Source organism: Battus philenor, unplaced genomic scaffold, assembly GCF_028537555.1.
Source record: "Battus philenor isolate CCGP_79_NKW_IND1 unplaced genomic scaffold, ilBatPhil1.0.hap1 SCAF_30, whole genome shotgun sequence".
Classification (NCBI taxonomy): Eukaryota; Metazoa; Arthropoda; class Insecta; order Lepidoptera; family Papilionidae; genus Battus; species Battus philenor.
Window position 1 is genome coordinate 6,819,987 of NW_027181694.1, and position 25,801 is coordinate 6,845,787.

The 25,801-nt window shown below is 37.5% G+C and overlaps 3 protein-coding genes across 3 annotated transcripts in view; 2 read left to right on the plus strand and 1 right to left on the minus strand.

Moving 5' to 3' along the window:
• Nucleotides 1-6,314, minus strand: part of LOC137927293 (BTB/POZ domain-containing protein 7) — a 37,290-nt gene extending 30,976 nt beyond the window's left edge. The window contains exons 1-2 of the mRNA XM_068771077.1: nt 6,026-6,314; nt 484-597 (exon numbers count right to left, since the gene is read on the minus strand). Coding sequence (XP_068627178.1) covers nt 484-552 — 69 coding nt within the window. The 5' untranslated portion in view covers nt 553-597; nt 6,026-6,314. The remainder of the gene's footprint in view (nt 1-483; nt 598-6,025) is intronic.
• Nucleotides 6,315-8,462: 2,148 nt separating this feature from the next.
• On the plus strand, nt 8,463-14,399 carry LOC137927325 (E3 ubiquitin-protein ligase rfwd3.S-like). Its single transcript, XM_068771116.1, has 2 exons — nt 8,463-8,626; nt 11,532-14,399. The coding sequence occupies exon 2, from the start codon at nt 11,545-11,547 to the stop codon at nt 13,336-13,338; it is 1,794 nt and encodes a 597-aa protein (XP_068627217.1). The 5' UTR covers nt 8,463-8,626; nt 11,532-11,544; the 3' UTR covers nt 13,339-14,399.
• Nucleotides 14,400-17,423: 3,024 nt separating this feature from the next.
• Nucleotides 17,424-23,375, plus strand: LOC137927380 (thioredoxin domain-containing protein 9). The gene is made up of 6 exons (XM_068771179.1): nt 17,424-17,568; nt 19,336-19,413; nt 20,457-20,556; nt 20,949-21,150; nt 21,928-22,063; nt 22,784-23,375. Exons 2-6 carry the CDS (start codon nt 19,349-19,351, stop codon nt 22,920-22,922), a joined length of 642 nt encoding a protein of 213 aa, XP_068627280.1. The 5' UTR covers nt 17,424-17,568; nt 19,336-19,348; the 3' UTR covers nt 22,923-23,375.
• The last annotated feature ends 2,426 nt before the right edge of the window (nt 23,376-25,801 follow it).

The following is a 25,801-nucleotide window of genomic DNA, read 5'->3' on the forward strand; positions in this document are numbered from 1 at the left end:
TGTATCGTATGTCGTGTGTGTCCACGTATATGTATTGTGATATACATCTGTGATCAAAGAGTAAAGTGAATTTATTTATAATCTGTACAAACGCGTTTTTGTCAATGCATATTTCAGTCTTAGAAACTGTCGAAATAATATATTTCCAGTAAAGACATCAAGACCTTTGATTCTGTTTTTATTTTCTAAATCGTGTCAATACGGCAACCCAGCATTGGGCTTTTGAGTTTGCTGAATAGAAGTCGCACGGCAGCCGCGAAGAACCGATGCAGTATGACGTAGAACAATCCAGACTTGACGCGTTTAAGACACAAAACAGTGGTTTGGCCTGAGACAGATGATATTACAACTTTTGACAGGGAAACGAATGACAAATGTTATAGACAGTTCCTACCGACTTAAGGTTTCCGATGGAAAATTCACCTTAGTTTTTGATTGCACCAATATGGTGTGCATGTGTGGGTGTGTGCGTGCGGTACATACGTGCGGCTGCGAGAGCGCGGCGCCCATGTCGTGGCGGCGCGCGCGCAGGCAGCACAGCAGCCGGCTCATCAGCGGCGCCGCCCCGCCGCCCGCATCACCGCACCCCCGCGCGCCCTGCGCACACGTCGCGCCATCAATACCGACCACACTAAAACCTCTTTCGTCAAGCCTCGTGCGATTAGTTTATGCAAATCCTCGTCATACAATGTATGTACGTCTTTTATACATTTTTAATATAACTTACAGTACTCGGCTTCGTAGAGCACTATCTCTGTCCCACACTACCTATGTTATATTTTGTCAATCGTTGTATTTCGTGCGACAGAGATAACACACTACCAAACCGAAATTAGCCGATTGTCTCTTTCCAAAGGTAAATATGCAACATATATCGCCGGGTAATGTAATACTATGTCAAATGAATACATATCTTAAAGAAAATGAAAAAGATAAACACCTAAAATTAACATACTAATGACTTTTTAAGAAAAAAATTTTGTTGATGCAATCATAAAAAAAAATTAAATTCCTAAAAGTTTGTTGCACATCGTCGGTAGATGTCGCTGTACGAACCTAACGTAAACATTAATTTTAATTTTATAATCGATTGTAATGATCTTTTATGATATAATATAACTTTACTACTAACTACAATGATATATATACACAATGTAATACATATATATATATATATATATATACATGTGTACATATATATGTATATTTATCGAAACAATCTGCGATCGCAGCGGCGTGCGGACAAACAAAAAAGGCTTTGCAGATCGCTTCTCCGGTAACAAAATAAACAAATAAGATTTTTATAGTTCGCTTAGTTTAAAATGTAATGCAGGGTATATATCCGACCTCCCACTATATGTACTACCAACTTCACTACGTAATAAACATTAAGACATGATATAATAACACACTTATATGCTCTCTATCTCCTGTCCACGCAGAAATCGCTCGGGGCAACGTCATCATCACCCTCCCACTACCCCCCCCCCCCCCGCCGCGTAGTGAAGTGGCGGCCCAGTTTCCCCTGAATGCGCCGCTCCAATTAATTTCCCGGCGACCGAAGCCTACCTCCTGACCCGCGGAAGGTTCCCCTATTGGAGGCATCATCTAACTTGTTTGAATTTTTTCTAATTCACCAAAACTATTTAATTATACGAATTATCAAATTCAAATAAGAATACTTGCTACAGATGTTAATCAAACAAATAACACCTACAAAATTCGCGGTTTTTTTTAAATCAACAGATTATGGAAAATTTTATTCTAGAAACACATGTAGATGGAAGCGTTTAAAGTCTGTCCCGTACTTGGCTGCAATATGCTCAGTATACCGCGAAAACTACAGATTATACAAGATAAACTACATATATATACTGCAGGGCATATGCCTCCCCCAAGATATCTATGGGGGGATATACCATAATAGCCACGCTTAAGAGTTGGCAATCGCAGTTTTGTATTGTAGTACGCAGAGGACGATGCTGTCCTTTGTCTGAAACCTTGTCTGTATGTAAGATATATATATATATATATATATATATATATATATATATATATATAAATCGAGAAATAACATACAGGTAAAAGGAACCCTTGATGCGGCGAGATCAGAAAAGATCTAATGACAATGACACAGTATGCAGTGTACACAACTTGTTTTACTATCATAGCAACCTCCGGAAACACAATTACATGTCTTAATCTCCGAACGGTGAGATGTTGGAATGTACCTGGTGTGAATGTATTGTATATGACTGTATCTACAATCAGTGAATTAAAAGTTTATTATTTTTAAACGCATACCAATACACACCCTGACAATAATACAATACAATATAAACATTTCAATTAAATGCATTGTTACATTCATTGATAACACAGCATTGCAAAATAAATAATTTAGTTCTGAATGCACTACATATCTTGTGGAATGTTTTACTAAAAAATTTTTATATATTAGCAACTCTAGAAGCACCAACGCTGAAGATAAGCTGACCGGAAGGAGTTCCAGCATGGTCGTTTACGGCCTGAAGCTCTTCATCCACTACCAATGGGTACTGCCAGATCTCTAGTAGTGGAGCATACTGGGAGTCATCACAGTGAGGAATGGCTAGCCATGAAGAGTGTCGACAAGCAAAAGAGGCAATGCCTTACATGAGCTGCTGACTCTCTAACGTCCTGCTCCGACTGCGTTTGGTGACAGGGACTGTATCTAGTCATGGTCATCTAGTCTTTTTAACAAACATCTACACCAATACCTCACTTTGCCTCGTAGTTACGTTCCAAAAAAAACGACACAAATTGAAACGACTCAAAGTGAATTAAGATTTTCATAGCAAACCATGTAAAGATCGAAGAATGGTTCCAGGGTCACGAAAATACTACTTTTTAATAGGAAAATTAAACAAAGTAAACAATTTAAAAACAAGAACAATGTAACTCTGCCAATAAATAAATTGGAAAAACATATACCTTTTTTGTAACCAGAAACAAGCTGGCTTAGTTTGTTGTAGGCTCTACTCACATTAAATAACTAAGTTTGTTATGAGCTCCACTCAACTCAGATAACTAGCCGAGTTTGCTGTGGGCTCTTCTCACATCAAAGAGCTGGCTGAGTTTGTTGTGGGCTCTATTCACATTAGATAACTAAGTTTATGTGGGTTATATACACATCAGATAGATATGTAATAAATATTTATGGTATTATTTCTTCCTTACAAAATTAAAACAGGTTTCATTTTGTATGTTGAATAGTACTTACTATACTTGCTATTAGACTTTATAAAGTGTCTCATTCATTAATAAATTACTATATACAATTTTATAACACTGCCAAATAAGGTGATAAATTTTTCTTCACAAATTTAATAAATTTACCAAGCATGTACAGCCAAATGGCATATTGCTATATTTCAGTGTATGTTTACGTTAAATATATTTGTAAATGAATTTTTTTTTGTTATTGTTCCAATTTGTTAATATTTACCGACCAGTAGTCCTTATCACCGCCCACTCAGCTACAGATCATCCGAAACACCAGTTCGGTTTTGGCTTACTCTGACATGCAGGAATATACACACTTTTCTACAGATCAAATTTAATAAAATACTTTACTTTAATCACATTAATGTTAAGCAATATTATTTTATCTATTACAATTGTTTTCAATTTAATATTTACGTAGAATATACAATGATCCATTTCATAATATTTGTTGAATAAGTTGTTTAATATTCATCATCAGTACTGCTTGCTGTGTTGCAGTTCAGACAATCTGACAGGTTGTCGAGATAAAATTCACCGACACTATACTTGTCATTCATTTTTAAAAGCTAATGCTTAGAGAAAAAGACAGATTATCTAAATAAAGAATGCGAAATGCTTTCTGCTTGCTAATTGTCACCATAACCAAATCTAAAAGATCAAAAGTTGATTAATGGCCGATCAGGTAAAGTGATAATACAATTACCATAAAATGTCAAAACCCACTTAGTTTGTTGTTAATTGTTCTATGCACATTCAGCTCAGGAACCATCTTAATACGTTCCATGCTATGTGCTGCATATACAACCCTTGCTGCACTTTCCGTACAGGCCACTTGCAGTTCTCATTGAAAAATGGATTCTTAAACACATGAATTGTGAGGCCAAATAATGATAACTTCAATATTTAATGGAATCAGGCATTATTTTGCAGAAGTCCACCCTAAGTAAGAAAAGGACCAATATTTAGTCACTTCCGTAAAAGCAGTGGTAGTCATGCAACAAAGTGCACCGCCTGCTATTTGTGAACTCTGACACTGGACTCTGTGTTTGGCGCTAATCAGTGTAACATAACTCCTGAAGATGCTCTGTGGAGGAGTAAAACACGTGTTGAGTGATTTAACGGTGGCAATTGTGTAATTCGCATTGTTTGCCGCATATGCATTTATCAGAGGGCTGGCGGGTTGTGCACTTTGTTGCACAACTACCATGGCATGTACGGAAGTGGCTAGATATTGGTCCTTTCTTATTTTGGCTGTAAATTTTTTACAGCCAAAATAAGAAAATAAGACTCGGTGTTTAGCACTAAACGGTGTAACAACTCCTGAAGATGCCCCGTGGAGGGGTGAAACACGTGTTGAGTGAATTTACGGTGGCAGTTGTGTAGTTGGCATTGTCTGTCACATGCACATTTACGAGCGGGCTGGCGGGCGGTGCACTTTCATGCGCGACAACCACTGCATGTGCGGAAGTGGCTAGATATTGGTCCTTTCTTATTTAGGATGGACTTCCGCAATGTGACGCCTGATTCCATTAAAAAATTTTACAGCCATTCTAATACCAGGCCTTCTTTTTATATATATATATATATGTACAAACATACATGTGTTTATATATGTATAAAGAATTTTATATTACATCTATACAAATTAATAAAATTGGAGTGTGTGTTTGTAATATTAAAATTACAGCGTTTTACTACAAAAATAGTGTATATTTAGAAACACAAAAATCACATTTTTTTCAATATTTATGTCTGCCTGTCTGCCTGTTCTGGTTAATCTCTAAAATGGCTGGACAGATCTTTATGGAACTTATACTGGCAGGTAGCTGATGGAATGTGTAACTAAGGCCACTTTTATTTTAGAAAAACTGTTAAATGAAAAAAAAATCTAAATATATTTTTTTGTTAAATTCTACATGAATAAAGTCATGGGCACTGCCAGTATTTAATAAACATTGAAACAGCCCAGAGGAGTGTTGTAAGGGAACTAGATTTTATTCTAATTTCTATTTCATTTTTCTATTGACATAAGTGAACACTACATTAAGTGCAAAATTGATAACAACATGAATAAATGACTAGTGGTAAAAACTATTTATGTATAAAGTTGGTTTTAATTAAAAATGTATAACGATATTTTATATAATTTAACCACTGACCCAATTTATTTAGAACAAGGAACGAATTTCCACTACTTTCGAAATCGACGAACGAGTTAGGCGCCTGGTAAAGAGTCATTTCACTTTTTACACATGCATAGATCGAAATTAAACGTACAAAAATGAAATAATTATTTACTTATGCAATTCGCAAATAGTAAACACAGGAACAACAAAACACGGAAAATGTAAATTGTTATATATGTTACGTATCTATAAGGTATGGTTAACGATTGATATGTAATATACATGCCCTAATAAAGCTGGGCCGAGACTACAATGCCCCAAGTAAATGCTATAGGGGTGTAGCTAGGGGAGGCTGTGACGTCATTGCGCGTGCCCGCTGTGGAAGTGACCTAGTTACCCCACTTGCGACATCGCTACGCACGTCTATTGCTCGCGAAAATGTCAACAGGCGACGCTCCGCCCGCTATTGACCAACGTTGGCCTAGAAACAGCGACATATTCCAAAGATCCACTTCAATGTCTCCAACAATTCATGTATTCCAACAAACAACAGCTCCAAATCACTTATAAAGGAAAATATAATGATATGTTATTAAATTCGGTTTTACAGTAAAGAAGGTTAACATACTGACCGACAATTACAGGCATTACAGTGAAATCCTCGCGTTTAATTTTCAGACATTTCACATAAACATACAGAAGCACCGTAATGGACCGCCATTAGAACCAAATCACGTCACTTAAAACAAAATCACTGATCACAGCGCATTATCGCGGTACGATTTTAATTTAAATCGATCGTAGTCGATACTTAATATTTGTTTGGAATAAATAAGTCACTAAAAGAAGCTCTTTGAGTGATAAAAGTTGAAAAACAGAAAGCAATTCAACTCCGTCACGAACTGCCCCGCTGGGTCGCGACACTACACTGCTGCCAACTACGTAACATAATAAATAAATACTAACCTTACCAATACTATCAAAAATACGTTCCGATACATCTTCAAATCATAAAATTATTTTATATTTTTTTATCTCAAACAATATTACAGAATAAATATTAATCGAACATTCTATTTTTCTTTTTCTCTCTTCGTTCACTGAAAATAAAGTGAAGGAATCGTTCATTTCTCTCTACTTTTCCCTGTTTCATACTGTGAGAATCCTGTGGCTGCCCAACAGCTTCATGATATGAGTCCTGTATTACGTTTGTAGCCTTCCCCGTGGGGAAAGTCAAGGTTACACTGCTGCCAAAGGCGTTTATGATTTAAAAAAAAAAGCAAAACAAGAGGGCTCCCAGCTCAGACCGCTACATAGTATAATTTCATCGAAGAGGGAAACCGCACAGTTCTTAAATCACTATGCGGATGCACTACGGAGTAACTACACCCTCTAGTTATATTATGCGCATAACTGCCATTTGAACCTTCATATTTCATCTGCACTTGCTATCCTTAGGGTCCTGTTCAACGCCAAGATAATCATCTTGTTGACAGACGACAGACTTAGAGCAAAAGCAGAAGTCTAATAGAACGATAACTCATGTGCCGCGCTACTGTATGAACTTTGCACTATATTATTCGTGTAAGTGTATAACTTTAACAAGCATTCTAAAATGGCCTTCTGTAAGAAGTAGTCATACAGTTTACTTTACATTATAGCCTTTCATTTAATTTAGGATTGAGAACCTCTTCCTATACCTAAGAGATGCCTATTTGGTGTCTAAACTATAAACCCGTTTGGCATTCTGAATCAATGGCGACCTCGAGGAAAACCGCTATTTTGTCAGTTGCTATTACCTGGCAAACATTATAACCAGTTTAGAAAGCGTCAGCGCAGATAAGAAGTGTTAGAAGGAGCTGTAATACTCGAGCCGACCTCAATCCCGACAAGGCTAGGTGGTTTTTGAACGGCTGTGAAAAGTTCTATACGACGTCTTTTAAGATTTTGATTGTCCGTTTGAAGAGCTTAGTGATCGTTGACAGCTCCAAGTCTTCGTGCAGGTCAACATTACGCTTGTACCACGGTGCTTCCATGGCTCTGGGCATGAATTTGTTATGAATGATTTATAATTTACTGTGAATGACCCACAGATTTGCATGCCCAGAGCACGGGCTTATGCATGTATGGACTGGTCTGATTACAGCTTTATAAAGTGTCATTGTGTTTGACATTTTACGCCGGCGGTTTAGCAATGAAGGCCGGTATTTTTTCGCATTGGCGACATGCGATTTAAAACTTAGTTTGTCATCAAGGATGTTACCTAGATGACGGACTAGATTGGCATAAGGAACTTTATTGGCCATGAGCGAAATGGAATTTGGATGGGAGCGATTGCACTATGAGAAGGGTATCTAGGTAGTCGCTCTCTTGCTGGGATCATTTTGATTCACCATTTCTGGAACCATCGTTCTAGGACGTTGGATGCGATCCGGAGGTGACGGTATGGGCAGTGCTACAAATTATATGTAAAAATCTGCTACATAGAGTCAATATTTTGGTGTGTTTAATTTCTATTGCTTGGCAGGTTTCATCATTACGTAAGCTTATAAAAATAATTTATTAAATTGAGATACTCCAATAATTTTAAATATACCTTCCCGGAAATAATATAGATACTCGATCTACTATTAATTAAATCAAAGACATATACCAACATTAGTTGTAAGGAACTTCAGTCGCATAACAGGGATTTATTTTAAATATTGTAGAATAGGTATTCAAACTCTTTAAATACTCGTGCATTCAATTACTTTCAAAACTTATTACTTGTTTTATTAAGGAAGTTTTTCTGTTCGAAATAAAATATTTTAGTTATAATGTTATTGCAGTGTATGTACTAGCCTGTAACTGGTTTATATTAATTTTTTGTTTTAAAAAGTTCAAAAAATATTTTTATTTGTTATTTATATTTATCTATTTTAAAAATAATTAAATAACGCTCAGTAATTATATAATAAATTTTCTGGTACGGAATTTGGAGCAGGCAACATATCTTTTGACACTGGCAGCTGGCAGCATTTCGAACTTTTGCCGAAATTGAAAAAAAAAGCGCTTTCAAAGAAGGAATGGAGGTGGTTTTTGATTTTGTTTGTTAACTTACTGTGACCAGAGCACTGTCTCTAATAAAAATACTCAAAATTAAAAGTAGTTTATTCGAAAAAGTTGTGTCAGTGAAAAATATTGAAGCTTTGAAAACAATTGGATAAAAAGATGCTTTGACGAATTTAAAAGTAAGTCGTATTCAGTTAAAATAATTTATATAGACGCATTTATTTACGTTTTTTTAATTCAACCACAAAGGGTAACTTTTATTGAGTGATTTTGTAGACCTGGTCCTGGAGAGCCCGAGGGATAGGCCGTCATGATAGATAGGTGATAGGTGGGCATTTAAAAAAATACTAATATGAACAACTTGTTTAGTTATGATTATTTTATATCGATACAGTTTCATAAATCACATTTTGATCCAATTGTATGGGTTTATTTTAGTTTTTGAAGTTAAAACGAAAGTTCTTGTAATTTTAAAACAACAAGACAAATGGTACAGATTGTTTTTGACCCTCAAGTATAGGTCAAATCTGCTTTGCTGATAAAATGAAGACCAATCCATTCATTTATATATTTATACGAAGGAGATATTCACCCTAAAGAGTGCTGGTGTAAAAAAATCCAAAGAAAATTATAATATATTTAGTAGGGTGGGCCAGGGGTGGCCAATCAGGGGCTTGCATGCCAAACATGGCTTTCTAAAGAATTTTTTGACTTGATTTAGCTAGTTCCCTTTTTCATGTTATTTTTATTATTATTCTTTGTGTTACAAAATTTCTTTAAAATGTCTGTTCTATATGAATTACATTTTTTAATTTATTTAAGTGTTTAATAAACATTATAAATAGATTAGAAAATATATTCTCTTTGTTTATCTCTTAAATAGGTATTTTTTATAGCTTGTGAAAAATTTTAAATTTAAAAAAATGGATGGGTTATTGGCCATCTCTGATATAATCTATATTTTTTAATAATACATTCTGACCTTATGTTACATTGTTTCTATTCCACTCCACCTATTAGTGTATATTATATTAGGGTTGGGCATCAATGGTTGTACTTAGGAATCATACTGAACTTAGTTTGATTCCTAGAACTGTATTCAATGAGTGGGAAAGAGAGACATTGATACAGTGGGAATACACTGATGTAATCTCTAAGTAGGGGCTTCTTTACTCTGTGAAGAATATGCCATTACAGAGGAACACCCTGTATCTAAGTAAAAAGGGAATAATATATAGCTACTTCCGCTATGCAGCAGTAGTCATGCAATGAAGTGCACTGCCCGCCAGCCCGCTGATAAATACGCATGCAACAAACAATACGAAACACAACTAACACCGTTAATTCACTCAACACATGTTTCACCCCTTCATGGGGCATCCTCAGTAGTAATGTTATACTGACCAGTGTCAAACACCAAGTCCCTGTGTCTAAGTTACACCAAAACTGATAAGTTCTATTAGTCAAGGCTATGATGCAGAATCAAGCCTGCTTACCATTGTTATGCATGTCTTAAAGTTGGGTTGGCTTGGCAGGGTATTGGATAAATAATATTACAATTAGGCAGTGATTCATGTCTCTTGTATTGCTTATAGTCACAGATAATAATGATGTCCATAGACTACATAACAACCATCAACAAGGCTTTGGGGCTAAGAGTGAGGAGTTCATCATCGTTTGTTGAACAAAAGACACCCTTGGGCTGTATAACAGTGTTCATCATGCAGCGGTAGCAATATCATATCACATGAACAAGACCCATTATGCAACCGCAAAATTCATTGATATCACACAGATACTGGTGCACAGCCTGAGGATGGCAATAAGGAGTAGGGATTGAGGAAGTGGTCGCATTGACTGTAATGTTAGAGATGGACATTATTTGGGTGCAGTGAAGAACAAATAAGACACCAACTATTTATAAGAAAATGTTTAATTGACTTCAAGTTGGTTGTAAACAGTTTATGATTTAAGACAGATAATATTTTAATAGACTTAGTAAACAATGTGACATATAGAAAAACATCAGCAATATTAAAATAAAGGCAAGGATGCTACTGTCTGTGGAATTTATAAAAAAATAATAATGACACAGGCTAAAGTGTGCAAGAGTACATTTTATATGAGAAATTGGTCTAATTTAGATTTTTTTTGCAAAATTGTAAAAATATTGTCATAAATAATTAAATCTGATATGGAGTATTAAACATATTGAATTATTGTAAAAGTGTTTGTCATCTATACATACAAATAAATATTGTAAAAGTGTCTGTTTGTGATATAAAATAACCCCTTTTTACTATGCAATATGAATATACATATGGAATATCTACAATTTTTTTTTTTATAATTTTTGTTTATCTGTTTGTTAGTAGTCATCACTGGAATGGCTTGACGATTTTGGTGGGATTATACAGGCAGGTAGCTGATGTAATAAGTAACTTAGGCATACATTAGAAATTATTATAAATATATTTTTTTTAAATTTCACACGGACAAAGCCAGGGAACAAAATAGACAAAATATATTGTCAAGAATGCTTTTCATGTAATTACAAGCACAATGCAGTTCAGGTCATATGTGTGTGTGAAATTGAATACGCATTTAAAACACATAAACAAATATTTTTTTACAAAAATCACATTTATCGAAATTATATGACAAAAGTACAAAATATGTGCATTGAGGTTAGATATATGCACGCGTATATGACAGCACTCCTAACAATACTTAAGACGCCGGTTAGTTAATTACGATCGGTGTTTGGTTTTTCTAATTCTATGCTGGAATAATAATTATTATTATTCACACCAGCAATTTATTTTGCTTTTCCAGAAGCTGACATGATTTATATAAATTTAAATATTATAATAAATCGATAATTAATCTAAGCCAAAAATAATCGTTCAAAGAGCCGCATATGGCTCGCGAGCCGCAGTTTGGCCACCCCTGATATATATGCATACATAAATAAATTATGATATTTTTTGCAGCTGCTTGTTGATGAACATAGACTCGCTTTTAATGATCCTATGTGGATAGTAATGTGAATAAATGAACTGATATAATTTTGTATTGTTACAGACTTCATGATACCATGGACGACCCATCGACAACGCCGCCGCGATCAGCCAGCCTAGTCAGCATTGACTCGCAGGACCGCGTGCGTGCCGTCAGCCCCTCTCTACTAGACCCTTCATCACCAAGTAGTCCCGTTCCGTCTTGGCACGACGGTGCCGTCACCAACGTCCAGTACGAGAACAGCGTCGACTCGGAACTGACCGACGGCACCGATAGCAGCCACTCACGCTGGATCCCTGGGAGCCAGACCCTCAATCTTGACCTCAACGATGACGCCTCCAACTCTGTACGACCACAGGCCTCACAGCCTGACGTGAATTCTTTAAACGAGGAGTCCAATAGTGTTACATCCTTGTCAAACGACAGGAGGGAAGACGAACTGGAAGGTCCACCGGCGAAGGTCCGCAGACTCTCCTCGCCGAGCTCTGACGACGCGGACGGTGAGACGTGTCCGATTTGCCTGGAGTCGTGGGCCAACTCCGGGGAGCACAGGCTGGTGGCGCTCAAGTGCGGGCACTTGTTCGGCGCGAAGTGCGTCGAGCGCTGGCTGCGGGCGCAGGCGGCGCGCGACCGCTCCTGCCCCACCTGCAAGAGCAAGGCGGCGCTCAGAGACGTCAGGTTCATCTACGCCAAGCGCCTGGTAGCCGCAGACCGCACGCAGATCACGGCGCTCGAGAAACAAGTGGAGCTACTCCAGACGGAAAAGAGCAGGGTCGAGTTGGAGCTCGAGAAGTGCAAGATATCTCACCGCGCCTGCGTCATGCAGCTGCAGCTGGTCAGGAGTACGCTGATGAAGTCAAACGCGAGCAGGGACCAGCCGCCCAGGACGACGTGGCGGTTCGCGCTCGAGAAGAACCTGGAGGTGTGCAAGGACGGTGGGTGTCGCGTCATGACCTACAACTGCCGCACCTACGAATTGTACGCGTCGCAGAAGAGCGCCAACTACCTGTTCCCCGGCTACGGCATCCGTAAAGTTAGCTGCGTGGACTACAAGCTGGGGCAGTTCGTGCACCTGCACCCGAAGCCGATAAGAGACATGACGTACTCGCAGCCGCGGGACCTGCTGCTGAGCGTGGGGCTCGACAGCACGGCGAGGGTCGTCGACCGCGGAGCGCCCAGTCTCACGGTCCAGTGCGGGATGCCCCTGTGGTCGTGCTCGTGGGATAGCTTGCGCACTAATGAGTTCTACGTGGGTGGAGTTGGTGGCGTGGTTCAGCAGTACGACGTACGCAACCCAGATGTGCCAGTCCAAAGGCTGTCGGTGCCAGAGGACCTGTCGCCGGTTGTGTCGCTTTGCTCTACGGAGTTTGGTCTGCTGAGCTGCCAGTTGAACTCATGCAGACTGTGGATGTACAACATGGGAAGGTGGGAAGCCCGAGCGTTGCCGGTGGAGGGTCCATTCATGTCTATGTCGTACGATGCGGAGTCTCAGCGAGCGCTGGTGTCGTGCCGGCCCGGTGCTGGCGGGGCGGACCGCGCTCGGCTGACCTTGTGCAGGCTGCGGGGCTCGACGACAGGCGACCTGGCGCTGGAAGCTGAACAAAGCTACGCAGGGTCGTCACGCACGACGATCATTTCTCGCGCTACGTGGGTGAGAGCGCAGGACGCCACGTGGCTCGCCGCGCACTCTGAGAGCGACTCGACATTGAACCTGCACGGCCTGGACGGTTCCCGCGCCATGTCGCTACCGTCTTCCGACGCGGCCTTCGACGTCTGCTCCCTCCAGCTGAACGGCAGCACCATGCTCGCCGCGCTCTCGGACTCCCGCTTGAGGATCTACAGGGCCATCCCTACCACCATATCCAGATGATTTTGATTTCTGAACTTTTTGCCGCTAGTTGGACATCCCCGCCGCCATATTTAGATTACTTCGACTTGTGGACTCTTTGTCACCACATCGAGATGACTTCTGGACTTTTATCCATCATCTGTGCTCGCAGACTATTTAAAACATTGTGTGTAAATATATTTGAACTGTTAAATCGTTGAATGTTTTAGTGGAAGTGTTAACATGCTGTGTGTGTGTGATTCAGGCTGGTGGAATTTTATATGACACAGTGATAATCAACAATGCATTTATCAGCCAGTCGGGTCAGTTGAGTTGAGTTTTGAAAGACGGATGAGACAAGAGTCTTGGAGCTTCATCACGAAATTCTATGCCCAGAAGTATTTGATACTGATTCTGCATAACTTTTTTTGGATTCCTTGGAAACACCATGCAAGTAACTTTAAATTAATGATCTTCGCAATACAACTTTTGAAACCTGTTCCTGGAACGCTTCAGCTGGATGGAGATATCGCTGTAATAGCCTTCATGCCTCACATGTAGTACTTGATTGATTAGATCATTGTACTTTTTTAACCCTAATTGTGATGTCTTTAGAAACTTTTGCCGCATGGAGTGTTGATGTGAAGCGGTGATGAATGTGTTTGCATAGAAATAAACATTTTTGTTGTAAAAAATGCATGATCTAATGTAAAAACATGTGTACAGTTGAGAATAATTGATGTTAATAGGTTTTATATTGTTATATTAGTTGAAGGTGTATTTCATAATTTCCCTTTGTGATGATGGAGTGATAATTTTTTAAGGTTTATAAAGGTATTTGATTTTTTTTAAACTTTATTGTATTATTTAGTTACTTTTTAGACAACTCACTGTGTGGACTAGCGTCGAAGTTAAGGTTGCTAGAAGATGCTAGAAGTTAGCTGCTCAATACCCGTCATCATTGCGACCTTTCGGGAGGCCCATATCAGGCAGTGAGTTTCTATTAGCTGACATGATGGTATTGAAACTAAAATTTTCCTATTTTAGACTATGAGTGGATCTTCCTCTAGATCAGAGTTCCCCAAACTTTTTTGTGTCGTAGACCCCTTTACATGCTTTTCTGTGTTGAGTAGACCCCCTACTTACCCAATATTGATTTCCTGTAAATTTCTAACTGTAGTGAAGTTTAGTGTTAAAAACTTAAAGTAATAACACATGTTAATTTATACATTTATTAATTGAATTTAAATTATATACTTCTCAAAATACTACTTCTAGGTACTTTTATAAATAATGTAAATGTTTTGATATTATAAGATAGTATGATGTAAGTAAATAGGTACTATCAGTGTATGTGTTGAGATCCACTATCGTGGACCCCCATTTTCATTTCATGAACCCCTAAATTTTTTTTCACTGACGTAGACCCCTTGCAGGTTGTCATAGACCCCTAAGGGTCGATATGGACGACTTTGGGAATCAGTGCTCTAAATGGACCGACGACAAAGTCAAGGCGAGAAATCGCTAAATTATATTTAAAAAAATTCTTGGGGGTTAATCACGAGCAGGTAGACGATGAAGGCCTATGTCTTGCATTGGGTCTCCATCAGCTGACATGATGATAGGGGGGTTCTAGATCTCGGGGTAAATCCAGTCTGGCCAAGCTGATCTAAGTTGGCGTTGTCCAATACAAACAAGACATGATGACAGGGAAAAAAAATGTTCTTGTTTAGTCATGGGCAGGTCCATCACTAGATTAACCGACGCTAAATGTGGGAAGCACAAGACAGGTCTTTGTTGCTATCTTTGGTGAAGGCTTATGCTCTGAAATGAGTGTCTTATCGGCTATGATGATGAAACAAATACTCTTAAATAAATTTTATTTTAGGGTGAAGGATTAAATTAAGTGGTAATAAAGCATTATGACTATGTTTATAAATTGCTGTATGACTGTATTAAAGGTATTTGTGAATGACCACAAGAACCGTCTTCCTTTTGACGTCAGCTGACATGGTTTGATTACACTGGGCTGGTCTCCGCGATCAAGTGACATTGCACTAGTACAGTATCAAGGATGGCTTTAACTCAACTTCTGGGAGAATCCCGGGAGATCCTTACCTTACTCAATACTGGAGTAGGACATGGGCAGTTGTCTCTTTCATACACTTTGGACTGATGCGTACCATCTCAACATGCTCCCGTCTTAATGAACGTAGAGCGGAGCGCCCACACGTCCTCTTACTGTCAAAGCAAAGAGGCATTGTGTTTGTAGTAAATGGAGCTGCCAGTATTTGGCAGCAGTTCTAGTGATAACGCTACTGAAGATCCTCGATCCAAAGGTGATTGCTAAAACCATGATCAGTTAAGACCGCTGCCACCAGTTGCGACGTCGACAGCGGAACCAGGGTTTTAGAGGCAGCAGCTTATGGTAGGTATCTTCTAGCTATTCGACACTCATATTGTGCTCCAATGTCGTGTGTTACAAGTGGCATGTTAAGTGAAAAGACAATGCTGGAATCTGACTAGTTCATATCTGCAGGGTCATTGCCTCTGGATCCTCCCATATTACTTTAAATATCGAATCTGCAGTTTTGGATCCATTGATACAAAATACTTTCCGAGAACTAAAGTCACTGACATAATAATAAAACTATTTCGTACAAATAATTGATATTAAATATGTATGGACCTCCTTAGGGTAAAAGCCTCTAACGGAACTTTCCATTTAGATTTATCTTTGGCAACTTGGAGCTATACGCGACTTGTAGTAGCCACGATCTCGTCAGCCCATGTGGCATCTGGATCACCGATATAGCTTGAAGAATTGCTCGTCTGAAATGGCAGTGGAGGGAGCACCTTGCTCGTGCAACTGATGAGCGATCGACAGCATAATTAAGGTTATAGTAAGTAGCTAGATGCGGGCAGCGCAAGTCTGATCAGCGTGGCAAACTTCAGTGGAAGCCTGTACCTGGTATGATGATGGTGACACCAATTTAAATACTTCGCAGTAAGTTAACCCTTTCCACTCCAATGTCGAGTGTCACTCGACACTGAATTTGTTCCACAAGCTCCACTGTCGAGTGATACTCGACATGGTGTAATACTTCTTTTTGCGGAAAATTTTAAAACAGGAAAGATTTTTGTTACTAAAATTTTTGAATTACGAATGAATGAAACATATTCTAGATATTATAATTCAATTAAATTTTATCGATGCTACATAACAGCCTTGTAGTGGAAAGGGTTAAGTGAGTTAACTCGAAGAAAATTATTAAAATTCAACTCAATAGATAGTAAGTACCAATTGTAATTGGTAATTATGGAACTCGTATAGCAATACATTGTTTCTGCTCGATCACAATTTTCAGTAATTTTGTACACGAAGAAATGTACAGACTTGATTTGAAAGGCACGAAAAGTGTCATTGCATTTTTTGACATAATCAGGTTGCACCAAGAAAAAAAACATTAGATTCCGCTCTTCATTCAAATTACATTAAACATTTAGTGTTTTTTTTTTGTTACCTTTTTAAGCGATATTTCGATATATTATGTTCGGATCTGTAGGAAGATAAATGGCGTTAATAGCAAGCCCCCACTGATAACAGCTCAATATTTTATAGACATTAATATGTAATATACATAATTATTACGTTAAAAATACTTATTTAAAAACACAGCAATATTTTCGTAAAAGATTCTGAAACGGTTTTGTGGCGCTGGCCACTACAGTCATAGTACTTTAGCTTATTTCTTTTTCAAATGTAAATTTGAACGAGAATTTGAATTCGAACTTTTACATTTGGGCTATTTTTGAGGAGGAAATATGAGCACGGGTAGTTGTTTCCAACCACCCGCTGAACGCGTATAATTTCAAAAAGAACCTGCTACTAATATGGCTAAAAACAATTTCGTTGGAAGGTAAATTCAATAGGTAATTCAGTCTTTCTATATATTGAAAAAGTCTCTAAGTTTGTCAAGTCGAAGACTAAGGTATTTTTTATTCAGTTCTAAGGTAAAATAAGTTCAGTATATTTAAATTTATTCGAAAATTGGCTTTTTAAAAAAAAAACAAAAGCTAAAATTTACCTTTAATAATGGCAGCACTGGTATTTAATGTCATGTCAATTGTCACGAATAGTGCGGTTTTGGTAAACAGTAAATATATTCGATTCAGTACTGTTTAAATTTGATATAAAGTTAATTTTAACAATCTAGTGTCTATATACAACTTGCAGGAACATAAGCATCTAAAATTTATTGCAATTAACAGGTGAGCGGTGGATTTAGAAACGTTTCGTCGCACATCTGTGCCTCATTAGTATGGCGTCATCAACTCGTGCAATTATATTTTCATAAAAAAAAAAACCAGAATTATTCTTAACATTTATTTCTATATAAACTAATGTAACTAAATTAATTCAAACCCAATCATTAAGAAGCTAAAGAAAAAAATAGTTTATATACTTATATAGTTCTGTATATATTTATATACTGTTTATTTTTTCGTCACGTATTATTTTAATTTATTTATATGGAATTAAAACAATATAAAAATATATAATTAGAACAATAATGTTTGTAACCTTTTTGTCTAAAATTAATATTTTATCGATATATTATCTCAATAAAATACAATTAAAAGTGTACATAATATATGCTTCTTCCCACGTAGTGTCCCACACTATTGACGTGACTCTTTGTAAAATTTATCTTGCACAATATCATGCCATCTGTACTGATTTTCATGTACTTGCTTTTGGTGCTGTAGTATTGAGAGTGGTTGTGTCTGTCCATCCCTTTTTCCAGTGATCAAATTTGTTGCTAAATTGTCACAGTCTCCAATGGTCCACAGTCAAGAAATTCAAAAAACAGTTTGTCCAGATAGAGGAAAGGTGTTCACTGCAGTGAACAGTATCAGGATCATGTGTTGGGTATTACTCATGAACATACCCTAAAAGATGATAATAGAGTCAGCTCTAACTTAGGCTACCTATCACCTTTTTTTTGGTTTCGGGGCAGGGGCGAAATCTTCCGGACGTTCAAGATGCCCCGCCTCTGGGGGGAGGACAGGGGTATGTGCGATTCTTACCCACTAAAACCCCCCCGTGATCGCCCTTTGCGCTATACAGGGAACCGCGGTATTTCCCGGTCAGGGATCCATGCGGTCTAATCGCCGTGCTATTTTTTCGATAGCCCGTCCCAGGGTATGCGTGTATACGCTACCCCCGAACCCTCGTGGCGCTATCACGATGGTTGGAGACCATGTCGAACCATTGTCCGCTTTAGAATCGCCGAAGCTAGTGGGAGTTTAGGGCCCCCACCCTAAACTCCCGATCACCTATTTTATCTTAGACTCACAGAGTCCCAAAATCGGCTCTTAATATGTTCAACACATATAGTGTTTAATATATTTTTTAAAAAGTCTCCAATAAAAGTTGACCATGTTGTAAACATTAAATATATAAATAAATATAAAAGATGTAAATTCGAATATAAAGATTTTGCATTATATAGCAAAAGACATCACCCGCCAGCCATTGATTTAGCGGTGGTAGTTGTGTAATTCGCATTGTTTACTGCATGCGCATATATCAGCGGGTTAGCGGGCGATGCACTTTATTGCACAACTACAACTGCATGTGCAGAAGTTATATATTGGTCTTTCTCTTACTTAGGATAGACTTCTGCAAAATAATGCCTGATTCCATTAAAGATTTTGCATTGTTACAGTATTCAGGAGTGTAGGTAAATGAAGAGAGGTGATGTATGAAAGGTAACAAGGTAGTGGAAAGGAATGGAACAGTATGAGAAGGAGAGGAACAGAGGAGTGAATGAAAAATCTTAAGAATGATAAAAAGGAGTGTGCAAGTAACTAAAAAATTTGGTGGTCCTCACAAACATGGTCAATTTTTAAAAAAATCTATTGTTATGATATATGTATATATATTAAATTTATTTAGTTTTAAGTTAATTATTCATAGGTAATACAGGATGCCTGTCACGGTTTTTGTAAATAAAAATAGTATTGTGATTTCAGTTATCAAACCGAAATGGATCAAGTGCTGCATCATGTGGCGCAGACCGTGGAGAAGCAGTTGGATAGTGAAATTGAAAGGTATTTTTTTATATCTTTTTTTTTATGGTCCCCGCTATTGGGGACCTCTCGTTCCCCTATCTCATGTGGGACAGGGACTTTTTATTTCTAATAATTTATTCATATATTTTTGTATTATTATCATTCTCCTTTTTCGTGTATCATATTATCTGTCGTACTGTTTCTTTCGTTCTACAATTTTCCCAGTCTTTCTCTTTCATTCCATTAGCCATATATCCATCCTCAACCACTATGTTCTAGGTTTCCTTACTATTTTATTTTGCAACATTACATTTATTGTTCATACATTTATCATATATTTTCTTTATAATTATCATATTATATTTTACTGTTTATTGCACTATTTTTGGTACTACTTTATTTATTTTAATTCTAAATTTTAGTGTTTGCTTTTCTTTTTTTTTTTCATATTCAATTATTATATCTTTACACAGGAGATATCAATTGATATGTCGGCAAGTGTTGTGTAGGAAGTCAAATAGTTAAAGTCATAGTGACTCAATGATCTGGCAGAAGGCAATACATCAATACTTCACATTGACCTAAGGCAAAAAGACAAGACGCAAAATGATCTAAGATTTTTTATAGCAAACCATGTAAAGATCAAAGATATCTTCTAGAGCAGAGTTCCCCAAACTTTTTTGTGTTGTAGACCCCTAGCCATGTTTTTCCGTGTTGGGTAGTTCTACAGGAAATCAATATCAAGTAAGTAGGGGGTAAAAACATGGCAAGGGGTCTACGACACAAAAAAGTTTGGATAACTCTGCCCTAGGTAGACAGGTGACCTAATTAAGCATGTTGAGATGCTGGATACTGGCCACCTCCAAATGATCCTGTTGAGAATCTACGGGTGAATTCTATATCCAGCTGTGGCCGTTCTACGGCTTGATGAGACTGCTCATCATTTTGATCTTCGGTGGGGACCTATGCCTTGCAGTTGGAGAAATTATTTGATGTGATGAAACATTTAAAAGTTTCATTGGAATTATTTTTGTACATCAATATGTTATAAATGATTTAAAATAATTTATATCTGTTTACAGGCTGGATGCCCTGGACAGCGGTGACCTGGAAGCGATAAGACAACAACGTATTGCTGAGATGAAAAAACGCGCAAAGCAGAAACAAGATTGGATTGCCAATGTAAGTTATATTTCTTATTTACTTTTTAGTTAGCTGCTCTCTCGTCTCCAAGTCTTCTGCTTTGTGAAAGATAAATTTAAACATGTTTGTATTATATGTTACCAAAGGCAGGGGCTTCTTCATCATAATTTTGGATGTAGGTTGTCCACTGTTGGACATAAGCCTTCACTATATCATCATCAGCTAGCTGCCGGGATTTTTCGAGGAGTTGGGCTGCCTTTTCATTAATTAATTCCTGTCAGCCGATGGACAAGTACTGCAAGGTATAATCTTTCCCCAAGATATCACCACAATGACCTGTCTTGCCCTGCTCGAAAGCAAGGACTGGTAGCCAACACAATGAAAGAAATCACAGCAGACATTGATTATATATTTGACTTTTTTGATTCCAGGGCCATGGGGAGTACACAGAGATTGACGGAGAGAAACAGTTCTTCACAGTTTGTAACAAGAGTGAGAATGTGGTCTGTCACTTTTACCGGGCTGACACGCCGCGCTGTAGCATCGTGGACATGCACCTCAAGGCCCTGGCGAGGAAACACGTGGAGACCAGGTTCGTCAAGCTGGATGTGGAACGTGCGCCGTTCCTAACAGGTCAGTAATCATTGTTTCAGCAGTAGGATGTCCACAGTTGGACATCAACCTTTTTAGATTTCCAATGTCCGCCCATTGGTTGTTCCATGCCTGTCGGTTTGTGGTCTCCACTGTAGAACATAAAGACTTCCATCAGCCTGTTGGCCTATCCGTTGCCACTTCAACGCAGTTCATCATTATAATTTCAGCAATAAGACATCCACTACTTGCTATAAGCCTTACCCACAGATTTGCAATAGGAGCGGATGGATTTATCTAGCATATTCAGATGACCGGTAAGAAAAGGAGCAATATTTGGCCCTTCCGCACATGCAGTGGTAGTCGTGCAACAAAGTGCACCGCCCGCCAGCCCGCTGATAAATGCGTATGCGGCAAACAATGCGAATTACACAACTACCACCGTTAAATCACTCAACACGTGTTTCACCCCTCCACAGGCCTTTTCAGGAGTTATGTTACACTGATTAGTGCCAAACACAGTCAATGGCAGTCAATTTATCAGCGGGCTGGCGGGCGGTGCACTTTGTTGCACGACTACCGGTGCATGTGAGGAAGTGGCTAAGTATTCGTCCTTTTCTTACTTAGGATGGACTTCCGCAAGGTTACGCCTGATTCCATTAAATATCAGAAGACCAGAACAAGGTTGTATGTTTGTATACATCTTTTGCTGTGATTTTCATGGTGGGAATGGTGGGGGCTTACGGCTTAATAATAAGTGTATATTAGCTAAAATGTTGACGATGATAATGAATTACTAATGCAGTCTATGATCCTCAGGTCGCTTGAAGATCCGAGTGCTGCCAACTATAGCGTTGGTGAAGGAGAACAAAACCAATGACTTCATCGTTGGCTTCACGGACCTGGGTAACTGTGATGACTTCTCTACAGAGATGCTCGAGTGGAGGATAGCTAGGTAAGGGTATATCATTCTGGTATATCATCAATTTTTAGTACTGGGACATCCGCTGCTGAACTGCCTTCACTATCTCATGGGTGGACGCCTTGATCTCCTATTCCATTGTGATGCATGGTCAAATGTATTAAAGGTAATTTTGTAGGAGAATTTACAAAACCCATCATCCGCCACTACGCACTGTTCTGCTTGCTGTGGACTAAGTCACTTACTCTGGTAATTTGATTTCATAGAGAAATCCTGAGTTTTGTCCTTTCTGTGGGTCGTTAAGACGATATGAGATTTCTGATCAGGATCAGAGGTGTTATTAATAAGCAGAAATTTTATATAGCCTGCTTTAGGATAAACTTTCTCTCTTCAAGTAATGAATTATGTAAATAGCATAGCTATATATGTATTTGTTATTAATGAGTATATATATATATATATATATATATATCCTCACGTATAAGTATGTGTTCAGAAGTAATTTTGTAAATATTTAGGGCATGAAGACTGCATTATCACGAGTCCACCTTCGAGAAAATTTGATATTTTGTACAAAATCTAAAGATATTCATGCTGCTACCAAAAAGTATTATTATTCATGCTCCTACAGGCTTCTATCATAGATTAAAAATAACCGGTTTTGAGCGGTTTTGTTTCATACAAAAGGAAACTTTCTGCTAGTGTTACAGTGTCATTAGTAATAAGTTTCTTATGTGTCGTATGGTATCACAGAGCCCAGGTGATAGAGTACGCTGGGGACCTGCTGGTGCCGCCAGCGGAGGCCCGCAAGCAGCGCGCCCTCACACTCCAAAGCAAGAAGACGATACGCGGAGGTCACGACAGCGACTCCGACCTGGATCTCAGCGACTGATAAATTACACTCCATTACATATAGCAATGCTTTATTAATATTTTAATAAATTCTACTATTTTGGTAACAAAATTTTTTATATGGCAACTTTTGTTTGCTTGTCAAAAAATACGCGGCAAATACAGACCTGTCATAATAAGAACGCTACAATTCAGTCGTAACTGTTTGATGAGAAATAAAATCGATATCGTTCTTAAAAATAGGAAGATATAATAAATATTTAATTGGTCCAACCTTCGCTTTAATGACCTCAGCGATTTATAGAGAAAACTGCACAAGCTTTTGACATTTCTCTGCAGTTTATGAAAGACTGTATTATTGACTGTATGATTGTTTATTGAAATTAACATATAATATGTATTATGTTGCAACATAAATCTACCTTTATATATATGGTTATATATATGTTGTGCGAATGCTATGTTATAAAAACATTTAGCTCTATTAACATTATTTTTATAAAACACTAAATTAAAAGTGTCATTTGATTATAACCGTGTTTGATTTTTTTTAAATAATGTATGTGGACTCCTCCATGTGAAGTGTACACTTGATTTATGGTGTCGTTGTCAGCCAGGGCAAGCTCAAAGACATTTATGGGTTTATTTACAGATAAAACTTGTATGTAAGAAATATCTAGATATTTATTCAGGCACAGGAGTCTAGAAAATAAACAGCATTCTATTTGCCGTTTAATAGCATACGGTGATAAAAAAGGTTTCTACTACCTTACATTATGTAATAAAAACGTATTGATATATGAGCAATGGCCTATATACTCAAATCAAAATCATTTACATAGAGTCATCATGAAATGGAGTCCATGGTATTGTTGAGGGGTTAGGTGTGATTCTCAGGGCTGACGGCCCGCTTGACAGGTTTAAGGAGACATTGCTTTGGATCAGTTTCACCGACCACACTCTTCACACCAAACCAGATTTTAATTAATCCTACCAATGATGCTGTGGAGGCGAAAGATATGTCCTGCCTTAACAGGATTATATTCAGGGTATAAAGGTATTGCGCTATTACACCTTCTGCATATACCACCAGAGATGTTTCTGTGAATTATGATAATTACACCAATACCTCGCTTTGCGTCGTGTTTTTTTGGAACGTAACCACGAAGCAAATTGAGGTATTGGTGTAGTATTTATTTGAAATTACAAATCAAATTTAAATAAAGTTCCTAGGGTACTATATCATGTCATCCAAGGGGAATTACACTAAAATATAATTGTTTATGTGAATCGGTATAAATATGGGTCAAGCTCGAATGAATGTACACTTGTACAGTACCGGGCTATAAATATTGCACATCGACCTTTTGGAAAAAGACAGTCGGCTCATTTTGGCTTCGTAGATCATTATTTCTGTCCCACATTGCCTTTGTAACGTTTTGTATTCAGTGCGACAGAGATAACGCTCTACGAAGTCGAAATTTGCCGATTGTCTCTTTCTAAAGGACGATGTGCAGTATTTATCGTCGGGTACCTTACTTCACCCTAGGAGATTACCACAAAAAAGTTATGTAAGGATACACTGCAGAGTAAAAAACCGTTTATTTCATTATATTTCACAATTTTAGAAAATCTTATAGAATAAAAATAAAGAGTGACAGTTGGTTACAACTATGCAGATAACAAAGTTTCATTTTTATTTTTAAGATATTCCTTTCACTCCGAAACCAAAAAAAAAATTAAGCCATGACCTCCCAGATATTAAAAACTGCACCAATTACATTTAAATACAATTTCGTTTTATTTAATGTCAAACAAAGACATTGTTAAAGTAAAGAAATGTAACTTTGTAAGTAAATTTATGATAAAATAACAACAGATAGTTTTAAAAATATATTTGTTAGTGTCCTAGGTCGTCGAGTGTAAAAACCATCGGCGCCTTTTATAACGCAACGTGATAGAAAAAGATTAGCAGCAGTTGGTAAGTCATTGCCAATGATTTTTTGATACAAAATCGTGACGATGTCATTGTCTTTGGTCGTCACATTATGAGTTAAGCTGATTTAAAAATGGAATACTTTAGTTGAAGGTAGTTCTGTTCTAAATGAAATGACAGTTCAATATGTAATGTTTTTTTTTTATTAGGATCTTAATTTCATAGATATTGGCGTCTGTGCTAGTTTTGAAAATTACGTTTAATATTTACGATTTTTTTTGCTCACATATTTGTTATTTCCATACGTAATTATTACATGAAATTGAACTGACATTAAAATTTGAAATGACATTATTAAAAAATTACATGAATAATTATATATAAATATAATACCACAAAGGGTTCCCGCAGTGGCTTGATTGGGTCATTACATATATGCTCATATAGTGGGACGTAAGAAAGGTAAGTAGTAGCAAATATAACAACTATTCATGTATTGTATAGTGTAATTAAAGTTTACTTGGTAAAAATACATTAATTCATTACTGTCCTGTAGCCTTGCTTCATCTAGATACGTATATTGTGAGTAAAAGAATATCTTTATGGGTCAGTTCTTTAAGATATATCTATTTACATAATTCTCAAGATCATTTGCAGCGATCACACGAGTACCTCATGAGTAGAATATCCTAGCCAAATTTAATAGAAGCCAAAAGAAATACAATTCTCCTATAATAATATGATGATGCCTGATATGTGACGCTCACAGCGAACTCAGACAAGTTTTTTTTTGTAATTACTTACACAATATCTTTAATATTATTCTGGCAGCGTTTGTAACTGTATGTTAGCGTTTAACGATGATTATATATTTAAAATTTCTAGTGTCGTGAATGAGATTTGGTAGAATTTATTATAAATTTTCTTGCAACACCGAAAACAGCTGACAGTTGCTGTCAAAAAATTACAATTTAACTCATATG